Source organism: Pezoporus wallicus, unplaced genomic scaffold (assembly GCF_028554395.1).
Source record: "Pezoporus wallicus isolate ANWC-B61680 ecotype Strahan unplaced genomic scaffold, APGP_CSIRO_Pwel_v1 contig_14689, whole genome shotgun sequence".
Taxonomy (NCBI): Eukaryota; Metazoa; Chordata; class Aves; order Psittaciformes; family Psittacidae; genus Pezoporus; species Pezoporus wallicus.
This window is the reverse complement of record NW_026637698.1, coordinates 154660-171897: the sequence shown is the minus strand read 5'-3', so window position 1 is coordinate 171897 and position 17238 is coordinate 154660. Positions and strand designations below refer to the sequence as shown.

The window sequence follows — 17238 nt, the reverse complement described above, 5'->3', positions numbered from 1 at the left end:
TTCCAGGCGGGTGCCTAACGCAATGATTTTGCCTATGAAATCAGGCAGCTTGTTTCTCAGAACAGAGAAACCAGAACAGAAAGAGGGAAACAGGACAAACGCCATGAAAAAGTGCTGTCACAGAGATAGTAAGGCTGCTGCCTGGGATGGATGCACAGGCAAACACATCATCCAGAGGACCCTGCATCTCTCTGTGGTCCCGGGGTCTCTGCTTTGCAAGGGTTCACTCTGCTTTAAGGTAAAACTGCTAAAATCAGCTTTTTGACTGATGCTCTTTCCACTTCAGGAAACAGACCCCAGCCTTTTCTCATCTAATGCTAATACAAAGCAAAGCACACAGCTACAGCACATCCTCCTCCATCTCTGGAGCCAGCGACTGGCCGCTTAACCACGGAGATGCGGCAGCTTCTCTATCCAAGGCAGCACTGCTCCAGCTACGTGCAGGAGCAACATTCTCCTTCACTACCATATAGCCAAGACACAGTCTGCACTGATGAAGGTGTAGCCAAGTCCTCCTCTGAGCTGCCTTCAGGTTCAAAGCCTGCAGAGACAAGTGACCCCTCATTCAAACGTGTTTCTACACCTTAACTCCCTTCATAGCACGGTCACGATGAGGAGCAAAGCCCCACTGTGACAGAGGCTGCAGAAAGCCCTCAAAGAGTGGCCCCTCAATGGGACCTCGCAATGTGAAGTGTGGGGAGAAGAACATGGGAGAGGTCAGGAGGAGCATGGCTTGGCAAAGGGAGACCAGGAATGGGATGGGTGCTCTGTGGATGCTTTTCACTCTGTGTTAAGGAAGAACTTTACAGACAAAAGCTCACGTTCCTACAGAAGGAGAAAGGAATAAGAAGAGCTAAAAGACTCATTCATATATTCCCTTTTGACCCAAACAAGCACTTGCCAAGGAGGAGGCTGCGACACAAAGCACCTCAGCTGAGTACCCACCTATAGACTGTGCTCTGCGGATGCTCTTTGTCCCAGCCACACACAGCAGCCACGGACAAGGACACAGCTGCTGCAGAACAGGCTGTCAGCACGTCTCTCCTGCGTCCACACGCAGCTCCTTGCAGGAAACCCTGCTGACAGCTCAGCAAGGGCCTTTGGCACACAAGCTGCCCCATTCCTGGCACTTGCTTAGGGACACATCTGCTACAATGGCATTTCTGATGGGGTATTTCAGCTCTAGTTCCAGGGAAGAAGAGGAAGAGCAGGTCTGAAGGGGTGGACAGCTCATGGGAGATGCTGATTTCACAGCTTCCAGCAGCCAAGGTTAGTGCAGGCTATACCCAACTGGCTGCAGAGCCTGATCTCCTCCTGCACACCCATTAAGCCAGAGCTCTTCCTATCACATTGACTTCCTCACAGCCCATTCCACACTGCCCCTATGGAAAACCTCTTTCCCCATCATGTCTTGCACCCCACAGATAAAGCCTCTGTAGTGACAAGGAAAGGAAGCCACGGACCAAATTAAGATCCAGGACACAGGCAGACATCATCTGCAGGCAAACAGGAGGGCATGCCCCATGGGACTGGGGCAAACAGCAAGGCACCAGAGCACGAGTGTGTGACCTTCAGCCACAGCGTGAAGATGAGCTGCGTTACATGGGTGCACATAAAGGATGTGAAAGAGACTGGCAGCTGCCTGCTGTCCCCTCCTCATCTCATAGAGCATCCACTGCCCGTGCTGCAGTACCCACCACTTCACCCTGCCACTGCAAGGGGCTTGTGCACGTGTACAAGAGATGAGAGGGATTATGAAGGTCGACCATCACTCACAGCCCATCATTTTGGCCTAGAGCTCTGGTCCTTGGAGCATCAGCTTGTGAAAACTCAAGCACTTTCATTGCTCGAGCTCTCCCCTTGCCAAAAAGACTTCCTGAAACAACATCCTAACACCCAGTGTGCTTCCATTCCAACCACCTGCTTTGTCTTTGGCTCGTGCAGCCAGGAGAGTGTATCCAAAGGGTGCAGAGTGAGCATTAGTGCTGGTACAGGGGGCATTTCCCATACACCATCAGGAAGTCTAACTGACCATTACACTCTGCCACAGATCAGTGCAAAGTGGAGTGTCTATTTGCCTTTATGCTTGGGTATTCTCACACCTACATTGCCTTGTGGCTATCACATGGAGCATGACTTACCGTAGCCACAAAAGGCTATAGGACGCTGTCAAACTCAAGTGGTCCTTTCTAGCCACAGGATGGGATGCTGCAAACTAAGACCTGAAGGCAGGAAGGAAGGAGGAGTTGCCCGAGAGCTTGGCCTCCCACCACAAATGCAAACTTGCATCTTTGCTTCCAAAATAAGACATTACATGCTCTTGGTTGGGTGCGAGAGCTCCTTCTTTAGAGCATCGCAGTTATCGATCATAGAATCAACTGGGCTTCATCATGGCTGAAGTAGATGGGCCATTTCCAGACCAAGTCCAGTCAAATCCCAAAGACACTACTGCAAACCCAGCTGCTACCTCAGCACATGGCTTTTGCACATGCTGCACCAAGGGAGAGGACAGGAAGCACAGCACAAGACCAAAACCAGGGATAAAAAGACACGGGTTTTGCCTCGCAGCTCTCAGTTTCCATGGAATGGGAGAGGCAGAGCTAGCTTTATCAGGCCAATGTGCTTTCAACACCCAGCTCCACTCACCTGCACCAGCAGGAAACAGGGAGCTGGGGCTCTTCCAGGTTGCCCGGAAGGATTTACACCCATGTTCTCTCAATTAAAACAAGGTGTAGCGAAGTCCCTGGGGCTGTTTTGAGCACAGAAGCCACAAAGGAGTGTGAGGGTGTTATTTCCAGCTGCAGTGTTCATATTGACTGATTTATTTCTCCAAATCAAACTTGTATTTGAATCATTCTTTGCTGTCTAAGGGCTATTGCACCATTCGTGCCCCTACAAACACCGAGTTACACTTTAGCCTCACCAAAAGAAGGCCTTACCAAGTAGCTCCAAAAGGTCTAATAGTGGGAGAAATCTCTTCTGGGACTCCCTCCATTCATAAATGATGTTAAGGTCCTTTCCAACCCTAACTATTCTATGATCCTATGGCGGTTCAGTGGCCTAAATGGCACAAATAAAGCAAGTTATATTGCAAACCCACCAGCCAGACAGTTGGAGCGTTACAAATACCTATCACCAGCCAGCACCAAGACCAGCCCAGCTGCTGCCTGACGGACAGGCTTCCTCCTGGAGCAGAACAGGATCTGTTTAGCTGCTTTGCTATGATCCAGTGAAGCAGAACACACCCAAAGAAGAGACCAGAAAGGGAGAAGGCAACACGAGAGAACAGCTTTGCGACGAGGCTTGCGCCAAAGCCTTGGGATGCTCTAGAGATACAAGGGGATGTGAACCACCAACAGGCTGCTGCAGCTTCCACCATCCAAATCCCTGTAGAGAGCTGCAGACCAGCCCACACCCTCTGCACACCCATGGAAGGAAGGAGGGAAGGAAGGAAGGAAAACCCAAGGCATGCTCCACATTACACTCCATGGCAAAGAGCCATAGCCACTTGCACAACGATCCCAACGCATTTAACAACCTCAAACACAGCCTCAGACAGCCCAGTTCCTGCCCTGGATCCATTCCCTGTGTTTCCAGCAGACAGGATTGCTTTCTTCACACATACACTTGCTGTTTTGCCTCCTGGCCTGGTGAACGCATCCCTCCCCTACTCTAACAGACCCTTTCCCATACAGCTCCCTGTACAGTTCATACCCTATATATAACCCTCATTGCTTCGCAAACACTTCTGACTCAATATTGTCGTTTCAGGCAGCGTGTAAGGAGCTACACAAGTCCAACACCTTCAAATTACAGCCCTCCAACACAGGCACAGCTAGTTATCAGCGCAGGGAAGCATGCTCGGCTAGGGACGCGGCAAGGCGAGCGAGGAGATAAGCGAGTGCCCTCGTTAGCAATGCAATGTTAACAGCAACCCCAGATAAAAATCTAATGCCGGCACAAAAATCACACACTGCTCGCAGCAGGGAGAACCTCTCCCAGGCTGCAGTCAGCACCAAAAGCCTCCCCAGTAATCACATTAACAGTAATCATAGTAATCACACAAACGAAACTGCTAACGCACCATTCTGCAGTGCTGAAGCCAGCACAAGGAGAAGGTTACCATCAGCCCTGCGCTGCAGAAGGGTGTTTTCCACTGGAGAATCTTGCTCTTCTGCACAGGATCTGGTTCATGAGCACTATTAATCACTACTCCCACCCCTAACAGCACCCACTGCTCTCCGACCCTTAGGAGCTCCCATCCTCCTATCGCACAAGTGGAAGCTTGCTGTGCCACCTCAGTGACAGAGGTGACATCCAGGCCTTCTCCCCTTTGCCGCGTTCCCACTCTGAAATATCAGCTTTGTTAAAAATAGAAGCTAGACACACAGAGAGCACACATCCTACCTCACCATAACTGGTCAAGGCTCTGGACCCGGTAGAGTAGGTGAAGAGATGCGTTAGTCCACAGAAATCACAGGGCAGCTCAAAAGGCAGCGAGGCCCGTAGGATATGGGAGGTGGGGAAAGCTTGCTCTAGGATGTAGAAGGCAGTTTGCTGCTCGACAGCAACATTCCAGCCTGCAGCAGCCGTCAGGAGGATTGGCCAAGGTGGTGGAGCCTGGGAAGTTTCAAGCGAAGAAGTGACAGCTTTGGGTTATTTACCCCAAAGCAGCTCTAACGTGGAAGGGAGCAGGGGTGGAGAGACGAAGAGGAAGTCCTCTCGCTCTGTTATCAGTGCGAAGCCAGCAGCTGTGAACTGAGTGTTGAGAAGGGGACCAGGGAGGGTAACCACCACCACCACCACCACCGCCACCACCACCACACGCGCATGGTACGTGACGACATCCATCTGGCAGCCCAAGGCTAAAGAGAAAGGAAAGCGAAGGGCTAACGGGCAAAGTGAGGTATTCCATGGGGCTCCTGGTTCTGAACAGTGCTTCCTACACAAGCTTCCTCCTCCGTGCCAAGCAGCAAGAGAGGTTCGTGCTCCAGGCCTGCAATGGAGCAGCCATCAGCGCAGCTATGGGTGGAGAGCATCAGCTCGTAGGTCCCTGTTCTGCTCCTCTTGGCGACAGCACCATCATGGGATGCTTTGGGCCAGGCCCCAAAACATCGCTGCATCCCTGTTGCTTTTTGGGGTTCCCAATTTCAGCTTTAAAAGCAGCCCCTTTGGCTCCGACTCGCTTCCTCTGCCCTCCAAGGCAGCGTTCATACCCCTTCCTTCAGACGTGCACCTTATCTCTGTGTGCTATGAGCTCTTTGGGGAAGCACACTCTGCTCTGCGTGTGAAACAGCACGTACTGGTGAGCCCCACAGCCAACTGTACCTCAAGGAGAAGCGTTTCTACACAGCCCTTTTGATCCCTCTCTCTGGACAGTCGACAGGAGTGCATAAACCACATCGCTATAAGGCACCCAAGTCAGAGTCCAGTCCCCTTCTGCAGGCAGGGAGAGAAACAGTCACTTCCTGAGGGTGATGCAGAACAGAACCCAGCTCTCTCCCCTCGCTAGACAGGGACACTCAGTCACCCACTGCAGGTGCCTGCAGTTAAACAGCCCAAGCACCTCGGCACGTCCAGATTCGGGGTTTAACATACAGTGATAGCAAGGTTACAGGGAGAGAGAACCTCTTCTTACACAGGATGATATAACTGGAGAACACAGACAAGCTTTCAGGCACACAGACCTTGCATCAGGCCACGCCTGGGCAGGAAGAACTTGGGTTCCCAGCCCTGAAAGAAGCCAAAAGCTGCTGTGACAAAGGACAACTCCACTACTGCAAACAGAGCCCAAACCCACCACTGATCTCCCTATCTTGGCTTCGCAAGCAAGGCAGGAGGAATGCTCCTGGCAGTGTTGGAGCAACCTGCTCGAGTGGAAGGTGCCCATGGCAGGGGGTTGGGACTGGATGAGCTTTAAGATCCCTTCCAACCCAAACCATTCCCTGACTCTAAGACCACAGCACCCAGCCCTGATCACGACGTCCCAACCACCCCATGACTGGCCAAATAGCTCACTCCTGCCTCATTCTTTCACATCCTTGCCTCACCAGCTTGATGGAAACAAGAGCTGGGAAGGCTGTCCTCCTGTGGTCTGGCAAACAGCTCGCCATCCATCAATCAAGGTATTAAATAGCTGGGAATGCGGCTGCCTCTGCAATCCTGAGTATTGAGTCCATTATCCCACAGACACTTAGGACAATTACGGTTGCTTTGCGGCTAGCCTTTAATGTGCCAACAGAGCAGCTGAGCCACAGAGGAGATTAGAGATCAGCAACAGGCTCAGCCACAGAGCAGAGCCTGGGCTCACTGCAGGGAGCTCGGGAATGCCGGGAAGGACTGGGACCCGATGGGAACAGAGCTCTGTGTGCTCTTAGGGGCTGTTCCCAGGAGCTAAAGGAGGCAGAAATGCCCTTGCTCTCAAGAAGGATGCTCACTTTTCCAAGCAGGAAAAGCTCACAGCTCCAAAGGGAGACTGGGAGCAACTCAGCGGTGTAATTCCTGCTAATGGAGCCCTCCAGCAGTGCCAAGCTTGCCCTGAGTGCAGCACAGGTTTTCTACTGTGATCACCCTCACGAGGCAAACTCTCCTGAAGACACTCAGCAAAATATCCAAGGAATATAACCGCATCCTATCTGTGTGTGTGTGTGTGTGTCATCATTCCAGGGCTGAAAGCAACACTGGAAAACAAGCCGTGATCCGTCAAGGAAGAGCTGAACTGGCAATCAAGAGCATCAGCGATTTCACAACCAAACCAGGGCTTTCCTTTGTTTACTGCCAGCACTTCCCTGGGCTTTAAAGTACCAGTTTCCTTCTGGATACTCATTTTCCCTCCGCTCATGCAGGCAGACAGCACTACCCGCCAATGGTCAGACACTGGAGATGCCAGAGATAACAGCTGCGATGATACAGCAGAAAGAAGTCGGTTACACCATGTCTTGTCACAACATGTATGGCCTCATGCCTCCAGATACACGGCCCACAGAGCTCTGCTGTCACCGTGGCCTTGGAGATCTGCACTAGAAGCACTCTCAGTCATGTCTAAACTGTGTCAGTCCCATAGACACAGACCAGGCTCTCACTCCCTTGCTTTGTGAATGGGGTATGCAATAGCAAAGCCTGTGTGTTGAAAGCCTGCATCTTCATGAAATGGTTTGGATTGAAGGGACCTTAAGGATAATCCAGCTCCAACCCCTGCCACGGGCAGGGACCCCTTCCACTAGAGCAGCTTGCTCCAAGCCCCTGTGTCCAACCTGGCCTTGAACACTGCCAGGGATGGGGCAGCCACAGCTTCCCTGTGCACCTTCATCCATCCCTTCACGCAGGAAGGTGTTCAGTGCACCAAGGAGCGAGCACAAATAGCTGTGTGCCTTTACATTGGAGTCACCACCCAAACACCCATGCACAAGTGACAAGGACTGGATGCCGCAGTGCCCGCTGACCGCTTGTGGGAGGCTCATCACATACGAGGGACCGTATGCAAAGAGCTTCTGCTTGTTCCAGCATCACAGCTGGCTGCTTTCATCTGAAAAACACAACTAGGGGGAATTCCAGCCCGTTTCTGCTCGTCTGAAGACCCTGAACTCTGTGGCTTATGTCCAGCTTTGCTAACCACCACCGAGAGGAGATGCACCGCATCCCCCTGCTTCAACAGGTCATGAGTAACACCAAACCAGGCAGTTCCAACCCAGACAAACTCTTCAGAACCATGCCCCCTCACTAAACAGCACGCGTTGGAGTACACCAGGTCCTCGTGCTTTGACCACAGAGATGAGAACACCGAAAGTTTCCATTGCTTCAAAGCCACAGCAGAAATAACTACAGACACCCCCAGAGCGGGACTGAAACTGGTCCGAGGCGCAGATGGCAGCAGGCAGTGGGGTTGGTTCAACACAGAGCATTGCTACTGCAGCACATCCCTCCCTTGCATAGGCTGGAATGAGCCCTAAGGATGCACCTGGGAGTGGGAGCTGCAGCCCCTAGGGCAGGTTATGACCAAAGGGCAAGGGACAAGCTTGCAGTGCACGTTGTGTGCCTGATGTCTGGCCAAGGGAAGGCTGGAGAGGAGGAGTTCAGCTCAATGCCAGCCAATGTGCAGGCGCAGCAATGGCCCATAGGGCAGTGGTCACACCTCAGTGCCCCCCAGCAGCCCCTGACCCCAGTGTCACAAAGGGTTGATGTAAGTTCCTTTGTTCCATCTGGTGGTTAGAAAGCTTTGAAAGCTGCATGGAGGACGCATGTGGTGCTCCCATGCTCATCTCTGATGGGCAGGGACACCTTCCACTAGAGCAGCTTGCTCCAAGCCCCATCCAACCTGGCCTTGAGCACTGCCAGGGATGGGGTAGCCACAGCCTCTCCATCCCTGGAAGAATAATGCTTAACCATTCAGAGCTGGTCTATGGCAAAACAAAGGTGCTCCACTCAGCCAGGAGCAGAACAACTCGGCATGAGGATGTGCCAAGGGCAGACAAACCCTGACCCATTCTCGTGGGCACAGAGGAAAACCAAACCCAGCCCCCAGGGTCCTTCCTCATTGCGCAGGTTCCTCTCCAAGTCCCACAGTGAAATCGATCGGGCCATGAGGAAGCAAGGCAAGAGCAGAGCCTGGTGGACAGCACCTCGGCTTCCCTCCCACTTGGCACTAGGGCCAGGAGGAGGAGAGGAGATTCCTTGTGCATCGCCCCTGCCACAGCAGCATCCCGAGCCCACAGCATCACGTGCACCCAGAAACTCTCAGCTTTCAGGATTATCTAACCTGGGGAGCTAAATAAAACCAAGGGGGGCTATTTCGGACCTGGGCAGGGTGACAAGACAAGAATATAGCCCAGAGCAGGCCCATGTCCCCTTTGAAGAGTCGCCAAGGCTATTTTTTACCTAGATACATCACAAAGAATGGGAGAGGGGAAGAAATACCACGGTTATATTTAGGGTTTAACCAGTGGCAGGGCTCGTCGCGCTTCTTCGAGAGGAGACGGGTGGAAATGCTTCAGGAGGGTGGGAGGAAGAAGGGGAACAACGAACCAACCAACCGAGCTACCCCCCAAAACCCAGCCCAAGGACAAACATAGCCCTGGGGGCTCCCTTTCATGGCAGGGATGCTGCTCATGGGAGTGAAGGGGGGGTTTTAGTTGGTCTGAAACGAAATCCTTGTCACCTTCCCACCCTCTGCACATCCCCATGGCCAAAGAACACGTCCCAAGGGATGGGTTCTCCTCTGTCCATGGCAGGTATTCACGGTTACCCCAACCCTGAGCCTGGCCAAGCATCTGGGTCCCTGTGTCATATGTGCCCAGTGTGACAGGGTGAGGAGCTGAGTCCTGGCCTATGAGTAACCTCATGGCTACCCTGGGGGTAGCATCTAGCAATGAGCCCCAGCACAAGGGCTGGTGATAGTGCCAATTGCTCATACCCCTGTCATTGCAACCAGGTCTTTCCCATAGTTTCTCCAATGGGAATCACTCTAAAACGACTTCAAAAGCTCACTGGAAAAGGGGGGGAAGTTGTACATTGCCACCTCCTGTTTGTGTCCCTTTTGAAGGCAGGTTGTTTTGTGAGCTCAGCCACTGCCTTTAAACACCCTTTTGGTGCCCACAGTGCTCCTCAAACCCACCTCCGTGTCAAGGCAGAGAGCCCAAGCTGCTCAACCCTTGGTATCTCGTGCCCTGACAGAAACAAACTGCACCCCAGAAGGTGAGGAAGGAGGAGATGGGAATTGCAACGTGGGATGGGAAGGGGGCCTGGAGGATGAGCCACCCTGGACTGAGCCTGAAATGTAAGTGAGAAATTAAATCATCTCTTTCATAGCACCCACAGGAGATGAGCAGACGGCAAAAAATCATGGTACCATCCAGATACATCTCATGACTGTATCCTGGGAACGGGAGGGATTTCCAGACCTTATTATCCCTAAGGTTCTTGCTCTGATGGGTAGGAAAAAGGGAGGGATGGGGTTGCACAAAAGACCCTTGTGCATCATCAGCACAGATGCCTTCTCCACAGAGACACCAAGGCATGAAGATTGCCTGGACCATAGGGGGAAACTGAGAGCTCAGCCTGCCCCAGCCTGGCAGTGGGGGACGCTGCTGAAGATGCTATAAACCCGCACAGCAGCCCCATCCATCTCCATGCATGAGAAGGGACCACATGGAGGGGGACCCTGAGACTGCAGGTGCCTTTACCCCAGGTCAGCGAGCACACATCCATGCTCATGTTTCCCTTGGGAAGGCCAAGGGACACCAGCCACAGCGAGCACAGGCTGGGAACCACCCCCAGCACAGGACACCTTGCTCACAGGCAGGCTCCTCTCCTGATAACACAATCAGGAGGGCTGCAGCCCAGCTCCCCCACTGCTGCTTTTGACACCAAAGCCCTGCAAGGAGCAAGATAAACTGCATCGCTCCTTGTTGGGAGAGGCTTCCCCAGCCCTGAGCCCTCACAAGGGGCACTGTAGGGAATGCTGTGATTCCCCTGCATATCCCACGGCAGCACCCATGGCATGGGATGTGCGCCCACAGCCACGTCTGGACTGGGTGACCTCCTCTTTAAGGCACTTATTAGGGAACCTGCTCGCTGCCCCTGGTGATGGGGGCAGAGCAGAGCTCATTTGTCTCACAGACAGGGTCCATGGATGCCCCAGAGCACAGCTTGAGGGGACAGAAAGAGCAGAAGGGCTGCGGCTGCAGGATGGAGACACTGACACTTTGAAACGCTCATCATTAACAACCATGAGGCCACTTCAAAGAACAAGGCAGGGGGCTGGAACTGGATGAGCTTTAAGGTCCCTTCCAACCCAAACCAGGCTGGGATTCTGCGGCTCCCAGAACAACTGAGATGCTTTCACTGCAGCTGGATCACAGCAACACCCTTTCCACATGGACCTGCCTGTGACAGCATCTGCTACAGGAGAGCAGCAGCTCAGAAGATGCTGAAGGGCACATCCCCAAGCGTCCCCCTCAATCCCTGCGAGCAGGCAGAGCTCTTTGGAGACCATTACTGACACAAGCAGCAGCAGGAGCTATTTGCAGCAAGCACTGCATATACAGGAAGCACACAGTTCCGGATTTCCAGCTTGGTTTAATGTGAAGAATTTCCTCCTTCCCTTCAGACCCATGCAGGAAGCCTGCAAACAAACCGGCCCCAGCACCTGATTAGACCCCATCCTACGCATGCTTCCTGGACCATGCAATTGGGCTGCGGGAGCTGCTTTCCATCCCTCCCCACCACTCACGTCATGAAGCAGCAAGCGCAGCTCTGCCCAAGCCACTGCTTTAGGTCAAGGCAGGGAAAAGCCATAGAATAAACCCATTCCTACCGCAGGAGAAGGATTAATGCTTGAAGAAGTGAAGCCTTTGGAGTGCTTCTCCCTAACACGCACCCCAGAGGGTATGGGCCTGGGTTTAGCTTGGAAATAGGTGTTAACTTGAGTCATCATTTTGGGATGGAAACCCAAACACCAGCATTTGGGAAGTAAGCTTTTAGGTGCCCTGATTCCCAAATGGCTCACTACAGTGCAATGGTGGGAGGGCAGACACCACAAGGATGCTATGGGGATAGGTAATGAAAGATGGTAGGTGCTAAACCAGCGATCCACTTGGGGAAGAAAAGCTCCCAGCTCTGTTTTCTCCACTCATAGCACCCTTTGAAGAGGGACCTGGTTTGCTCATGGAGTGATGAAGGTGATGGGCACCAGGGATAAAGGAACCCTTTGGCTCGTGAAAGCCAAGGAATAAGCCAAAGCCCCTATTAGAGAAGACAAACTTTCCCTCTAACTGCCTTGAGTGGCCTCAATGAGAGCTCCAGTACAGAGCGGTCAATGTGAAAAGCCTGGAAAAGCCTTGGGAGCATGGGAAAAGCTCCATGAGAGCAGAGGGAAGCTCCAGCGCCCACCTTTTTGCATACCCAGAAGCATCTCCATCCGGATGACACAGAAGCCTGGTTTCCCATGGTGATTCTGTTCCCCTTTCCAAGGAGCAGCGTGGCTCCAGGAACACTTCTGCTGGGACCCCACCACATGCCATAGCCAGGGAGCCATCCCTGGGGATGCAGCTCATGCACTGGGATCCAGCATGTGGAAGGCTGCTCAGCTCCGTGCCGAGCGAGACCCGGATACCTGGGAGCATCCATCCGGATACTGCTGCTTCACTGGCACAGCTCCACTGCAGCACAAAGCCCCAGTTCATCCATCAGGTGCCTCCGAGGAGCATCATCTCCTAGAAACCCAGGGAACTGGAACCCTGCTGGAAGCAGCTCTGGTAGCACCCAGCCACAAAGGAAACTCACCCTGGATATAGCTCCGGAGGAGCGGGGAGGCTGGCTTCCCTTCTGCGTGCTTCCCTTACCCAGACAGGGAGGAATTCTCCTTGGCAGCCCGCAGAAGAGATACAGCTGCATCCCAGAAATGGGTTCCAGGGCTGAGAGTGATTCAGTTGCCTCGGCACTATAATGGGAGCGGCTCACACTGCCTTGGGAAGCCAGAGGATGCTGGAAAATCACTGAGGGCCTCAGCCGAACGCCTCTCCTTAGGCAAGGCAATTTCCCTCTTTGAGCTAGGGCATTAACCATTCTTATTCCCTCACTGAATTTATGGATTCCATGACCTGCAGTAAGGAACAAGCCCTAGCCGGGAATAAACAGTAGGCTGGGGCTTGGAATTGAAGTGTAATTTAAGCTGCTAATGTCCTCATCCTCATTTATCGTAGTAAAGCCTAACGAAGCAGCACCAGGAGCTCATTCCACTGCATTTCCCATCTCTTCGCCCCCCACTTGTCCGTTTGCAAGCATTTGAGCTCTGAATCCCCCACCCTGCTACTAACACAGCCTGTGCCCAAAGGCATCTTCATACAGGTACCAGAGAGAAAAAGCAGGGAGCACCTGAGGTGAGATTCAGGGGCAGCAATGGCAAAGGTTGGAAGCAAAAGGCACCAGCTTCCCTTGCTGGGAAGCTCTCATTCCATGAGCAAATCACTGCAGAGGGCCAGGGTGGGAATCCAAGCTGCTGCTGGGAGCTTATACCTTGGGATCTGTGCTTCAGAGACACAGCAGCCACAGGCTTGGTCCACGATCATCCTGGTCCCAGTCCAAAGCTCTGGCCCTGAGGAATATCCAAGATGCCAAAACACTGACCTGGTTTTGCTTCCTGGACCAGAAATTAGCACCTCCCCGCCGCCACCCAAGCTGCCAAAGCAAGCAGCTACTGCAAACACTCCAGGTTAATATTTACACTGGGATTCAGCACAGGAAGCGTGTGTTTTCCCACTGGGAAAGAGTGGGGAAGGTGTCACTGCAGCTGATGCGCAAGGTGGGACATCAAGCGAGGTTTAAGGATACAGCTGGGTGTATTCGATGCCTTGGATGCACACAATGCAGCCTGCACAAGCATCGTCAAGAAAGCACATGCAGGACTTTGGGCATCCCCAACTTGGAAGTGATGCTGGAGCAGCCACAGGGGTGGGAAGTGGTGGCTGCTCCAGCCCTGCTTATGCTTGTGATTACAACAGACCCACAGCTGCAAAGGGAACCACCCACAATGTGCCATAAACTCGGTGCTGACAAAGTGGCTCAGCTGAGCAGCGAAGGAGATGTTAGAGGGGATGAGCTGAATGCAAGGGGAATGTTGTCAAACCAACCCGCTCAGCTTTGTATGTGGGGTATCACTCAGCAGCTCTTTGTCAGGTCTGCTACACAAGCATCTCACCACAGTATCTTCACCATTATCCTGCTTATTCATTGTCCTGAAAGCTGCAAACTTGGTCTCTGTGCTCCCTTCCTTAGGCAGTTTCACCTTTTCAGTGCTGTAAGAGGCTACCTTGTGTTTCACTCTCCTGGACAGGAGGGATGCAGGGCAGCATCTCTCCAGCCCGCTTTGATGTGGGACCACTGTGACCATACCCCTCAGCACTCAATCCTGCTGAATTCGGAGGCACAACCAGGCTCTGGAAGCTGGAATTTACTCATTTCCTCCACGCTTTCCCTTCCTCCCAACCACAGCATCCCAGGAAACTGCAAAGAACAAACCTGCCCTGCAAAGGGCAATGCACGAGTCAGTGCTGCAGGCACCGTGCAGCTCCTGTCTAGGAAAAGAAACAAGGGGTTTGGGCCTTGCAGGGTCCATCCCTTGTGAGGGATCCCTTGAACCTCCTAACTCTCCATCAGCACAAGTCATGGTCTCAGTAGATCCATCTGAACATGCTTTGAGCCAGAGGGAGAGCAGGCAAAGGAGAAGGATGCCATACAGTAGCATCCTACACGTAGCTAGGCAAGAGAAGAAAGGCTGGAGCCAAGCCAGTCCTGCCCCAACGTGAGGAAAAAGACCTGAGCCACATTAAAGGACCAGGAGCAGCAAATCCAGTGCACAGATGGAAAGGATGGGAGCAATCAGCAACCCTTTGGCTGCCTCCAGCAGGCCCAACAGGGAGCAGTGAGCAGTTAGCAAGGTATGGGCAGCGTGGACAAATATTGACTTGCCTGCAGGCACAGAGAGCAGTGCCAGAGCTGAGAACGGAAGCCATGGGCCCCACATCCCAGCCTTCTGCTTTCTACTCCATCACCCATCAGTGAGTGTTTCGCAATCACAAGGCATCACCGTTGCCTCTTCCTAAACCTCTTCCGCATGCTTCGAGCCAGACAGCCACAAAACACAGCTCGGCTCTCGCACAGGGACACGCAGCCCGTGCTGGAGGGCAAAGAGAGACCCAAACCACCATCAACCGACCATGGCATTGAGGGAATAGGCACGAGGAGAGCACGGAGCGTGTTGAGGAGGTGGCTGTGGGAACAGCGCTCACAACCTGCCCTGTTGGGTGCTGCACCGACACCAAACAAGCCCTCCCAGTGCCGTAAGCGATCCTGTGTCCCTGCTGAAGCGGTTGTCAGCTGGACGGCTGCTCCCAGCCACCACCCTCCTGCGGCTCTTCAGAACACACTTGACACCCAACAGCAACAAAAGCCTTTCCAGGTCACCTTAAGGCACCAAAACACAGACCACAGAACCCCCAAAGCAGCTCTTAGGAAGCCCTTCCGCAGCATGGCACGGGGAGCTGTGCATCCTGAGCAAACAGGGATGGGAAGAACCCATCCACCAGCTATTTACCCCTTTGGAAGCCATCACAGAGAAAGAGGAACCCAGGAAGGACCACGTCCTTTCCAAGCCTCACCACTCTATGTCCCCAAGTCACACATGCTCCTGCCTCTATCGAGGCTGAAGCTTTGTAACCAACAACACACCGCATGTGCTGAAGTGTCCTTTCATCAGCTCGCAGCCCACAAAACGCATTTCAAGCAAGTTTTAAAGCTCGGTCCCGTTCTCACATCCCCTCTTACCATCTTTAACTACTAAGAGAAGCCCAGAGAAGCTGCGGCTGCCCCATCCCTGGCAGTGTTCGAGGCCAGGTTGGACACAGAGGCTTGGAGCGAGCTGCTCTAGCAGGAGATGTCCCTGCCCGGGGCAGGGTCCCTTCCAACCCAAACCCACCTGTGACCCTAAGACCAGATGCTTTAAGGCAGCACCAAGCAGGGACCGGCTCCGGCAGGGAACCGCGGGCACGGGCTCAGCTGCATCCCAAGGCGCTGTGTCACGGAGCCCCGAACCTGCTAGGTCCGGAGCAGGTCGGAGCCGCAGCCGGTACCGGAGGACGCGGTGTGCGGTGGCCGCGGGCCGGGCCCGGCTCTCAGCCCTTACCTGCGGGAGGTCATGGCTCCGAGCTGAGCTGAGCTGAGCTCCGCTCCCGGCCCCGCACCGACTGCCCGCAGCACCGCACCCCGCGGGGCGCTGGGCCCCGGCCGCCGGGGAAACCCCTCCCAGTGACGCGAGGGAATCCCCGCCCTCCGCTCCGCTCCGCCCCGTCGGGACCCGGGCGCGGCCCCGCTGCCCTCCGTGGGGCCGGGTCCTTTCCTCTTCATCCCCCTCCCGCCCTCATCCCGTGCCCCACAGCGCCCCGGGGTGATACCGGTGGTGGTGGCTTCAGGCGGCGCTCGGTACCCAAACGCTATCGAACTGTGGGAGGGCGACAGGAGACGTGGAGAGGGGCTTGGGACAAGGGATGTAGGGACAGGGTAAGGGAACGGCTTTAACCTGCCAGAGGGGAGACTGAGATGAGCTCTTAGGCAGAAGCTCTTCCCTGTGAGGGTGCTGAGGCGCTGGCACAGGGTGCCCAGAGAAGCTGTGGCTGCCCCATCCCTGGCAGTGTTCAAGGCCAGGTTGGACACAGGGGCTTGGAGCAAGCTGCTCTAGTGGAAGGGGTCCCTGCCCGTGGCAGGAACTGGATGAGCTTTAAGGTCCCTTCAACCCAAACCAGTCTGGGATGCTCTGATGATGCTATGAAAGGCTGAGGGAGCTGTTGTCTGTTCAGCCCGGGGAAAAGAAGGCTCAGGGGAGACCTTGTCTCCATGTTCCAGTGTTTAAAGCGTGGCCATAAAGAAGATTGAGACTCCCTTTTTACAAGGACATGGAAAAGGCAAGGCCTGATGGGCACAAGTTACTGCTGGGGAGATTCCAGACACAAGAGGAAGACATTTCCCAATGAGAACAACCATTGGAATCACCTCCTGACGGAAGTGGTGACTCCCCAGCGTTGGGCACTGTTAAACTGGGCTGGACAGGGTGCTGGGACATCTAACCCAAGGTTGGACCAAATGATCCTTGAGGTCCCTTCCAAGTCAGTGTTGGCTTTTAGTGCTGGGTTCACAAGGCCTTGAGGGCCGTGCTGCCAAGAGAATGGAGCAGCCAGCAGACACTGAGCTCCTGAGCCTGGTGAGGCTAAGCCACATTTGCTCTTATCCCTGGATACCCTCAGCTCAGGGCACCCGATGGAGTCGGGAAGGAACAGTGTCCCCAGGGCATTGCTCTCATCCCAGTGTCTATGGCAATACAGGGATCAGGTATGCTATAGGCGTGCTGTACCCTTTATACACCTAGGGCACATTTGCCCACGTGAGGTGTAAATTCAGAGGCCTCCAACAAACTCATGTCAAATCCATGCTGCTTCCCAGAAAAGCCAGAAATTAACCCAAAGAAATGCCCTGAATCTGGCACCTTTCATGAATGCTGGGTGAGAAAACCAAGCCAGCTGTCCAGAGAGAAAACCAGGATGCAGCCAGAGAGCCCCCCCCCGCTCCAGTCTACCCATAGGGGCAAAAATAGCATATATATAACTATAATAAGACTCAGCAAATTCCATGTCTATTCGGGGAATACCCAGCGAGCTGGCAGCAGGAGCCAGCTCAGATCTCTGCATAGCTGTC

The 17238-nt window shown here is 53.8% G+C and overlaps 1 protein-coding gene across 1 annotated transcript in view; it reads right to left on the bottom strand.

The window, feature by feature from the left end:
- LOC130598111 (tyrosine-protein phosphatase non-receptor type 11-like) overlaps nucleotides 1-15788 on the bottom strand; it is a 40457-nt gene extending 24669 nt beyond the window's left edge. The window contains exon 1 of the mRNA XM_057407222.1: nucleotides 15677-15788. Coding sequence (XP_057263205.1) covers nucleotides 15677-15690 — 14 coding nt within the window. The 5' untranslated portion in view covers nucleotides 15691-15788. The remainder of the gene's footprint in view (nucleotides 1-15676) is intronic.
- Nucleotides 15789-17238: the final 1450 nt, after the last annotated feature.